The 1,575-nt window shown below is 41.8% G+C and overlaps 1 protein-coding gene across 1 annotated transcript in view; it reads right to left on the bottom strand.

Moving 5' to 3' along the window:
• Nucleotides 1-1,178, bottom strand: part of rap1gds1 (RAP1, GTP-GDP dissociation stimulator 1) — a 43,623-nt gene extending 42,445 nt beyond the window's left edge. The window contains exons 1-2 of the mRNA XM_015398037.1: nt 1,052-1,178; nt 847-969 (exon numbers count right to left, since the gene is read on the bottom strand). Of these exons, the coding sequence (XP_015253523.1) occupies nt 847-969; nt 1,052-1,178 (250 nt within the window). The remainder of the gene's footprint in view (nt 1-846; nt 970-1,051) is intronic.
• Nucleotides 1,179-1,575: the final 397 nt, after the last annotated feature.

Genomic DNA, 1,575 nt, shown 5'->3' with positions numbered 1-1,575 from the left:
AAACATGGCTAAGGCCTGATGCTAACATGTTTGTTAGCTGTCAGAATTCTGAGATTAAAGTCAGAATCCTCTTCTATATATTCCATATATTTCTTCCTTGGTTTCATGAAGCCGTTTGTTCTCCAAGAAAAACATGGATCCATCCACTGAAAAGAAGATCTCTGAAGGAGGTTTTCTTGGCGATTTATGAGGGAAGAGTGCATGACACTCTTTTCAGTTTAAACAAATTAAAAATATTTATAAAACTTTTGACTTCACAATTATACAGAACTTTGTTTAGGCCCATCACATCACATGTATAGCCCATGGAAAGCAGCTCCAATATCTAGTTTTTTGTTGTTGTATTTTTTAGGAGGACCGGCTATGATGCCTCCACCCCAGGGTCATGCATACGATGGAAGAGTCAGAATGACGTTTCTACCTTCATTCTTCCTGCTGCACAGCCCTAAATATCTGCAGGAAAAACCCTAATCTGCCTTTCACCCTGCAGTCACTGGGATGATTGCAGACATTTCCGGACGCAGTGACAGAGAAATGCCAGCGGGTCGTTACCAGGCCTCGGCTAACTGCTGGTAACTGATCATTAGCTGCAATCTTGCAAACTGAGAACCCATTCATTATCATAACATTTCCTGGCTCAAATTCTCTTCAGCTCTGCTCTGGTTCTACTCTACAAGCTTATATCAGAGAGAAATCATGGAAATGAACTCTGTTTATTCAAGCTTTGTGTGCGGTCAGGAGTGAACCATCTGATTCCCTGGATACCCTCAGACAACTGAATCCAAGTCCTCCTCCTCTCTCCAAATCATCAAACCCCATCCCCACCAGGTACGCTTGGTCACCTACCGTTTTTGGCCATCTCAGCTATGATGTTAGCAACTTTAGGGGTGCAGGAAGACTGTGGGTTGAGCAGGTTTGGGAGCAAGGGAAGAATGCCCATCTCCTGCATCTTCCTGCTAGCCTCGGTGTCTGCGCGAGGAGAACATCATCATTTGAGAAAACGTAACTACCGCGGTCTGAAGCCCACCGGAGACGTATGGTTTGAACTCACTGTTATGGGCCAGTGCGCTCAGCAGGCAGTCCAGGTTTCCCTCGGTGCTGTCCGTGGTGCTGTCTGTAGATGCAAGCTTCAGCTTCTCCAGCGCTTCTCTCAGGTTCTCTGCGCAGAAAAGCGACATTATGATAAGCTAAGGTTCCTTAAGAGAAGACTTTTTATGAAATTAAAACTTTTCCACTAGAACAGACATCAGGGGTTGACCTTAAGGATTTTTACAACTTGTGACAAGTGACTTTCACATTTAATTTGCCCAGAAACAATTTTTACTTGCCCAGTATAATGTTTGATAAATATAGTTCCTAATATTCATTTTTGTATATATATCAATGAAACATGTTTTTTGTAATTCAGTATTTTTTAAGTTTCCAGGTTCCTGGTGTGTATCTGCATGCGTCAGATAATGAACTCAAGCCTACATTACCGTGTTAAAATCCTTTTTAATCCTTCCTGCACATTCTTTTCAAACTAAACTTTGCTTTAAACTGTTGTGTGCTTGGAAAAATATAAATTGTAATGTT

The sequence above is a fragment of the Cyprinodon variegatus genome, unplaced genomic scaffold, assembly GCF_000732505.1.
Source record: "Cyprinodon variegatus isolate N-32 unplaced genomic scaffold, C_variegatus-1.0 Scaffold907, whole genome shotgun sequence".
NCBI lineage: Eukaryota > Metazoa > Chordata > Actinopteri > Cyprinodontiformes > Cyprinodontidae > Cyprinodon > Cyprinodon variegatus.
This window is presented reverse-complemented; position numbering and strand designations above follow the sequence as displayed.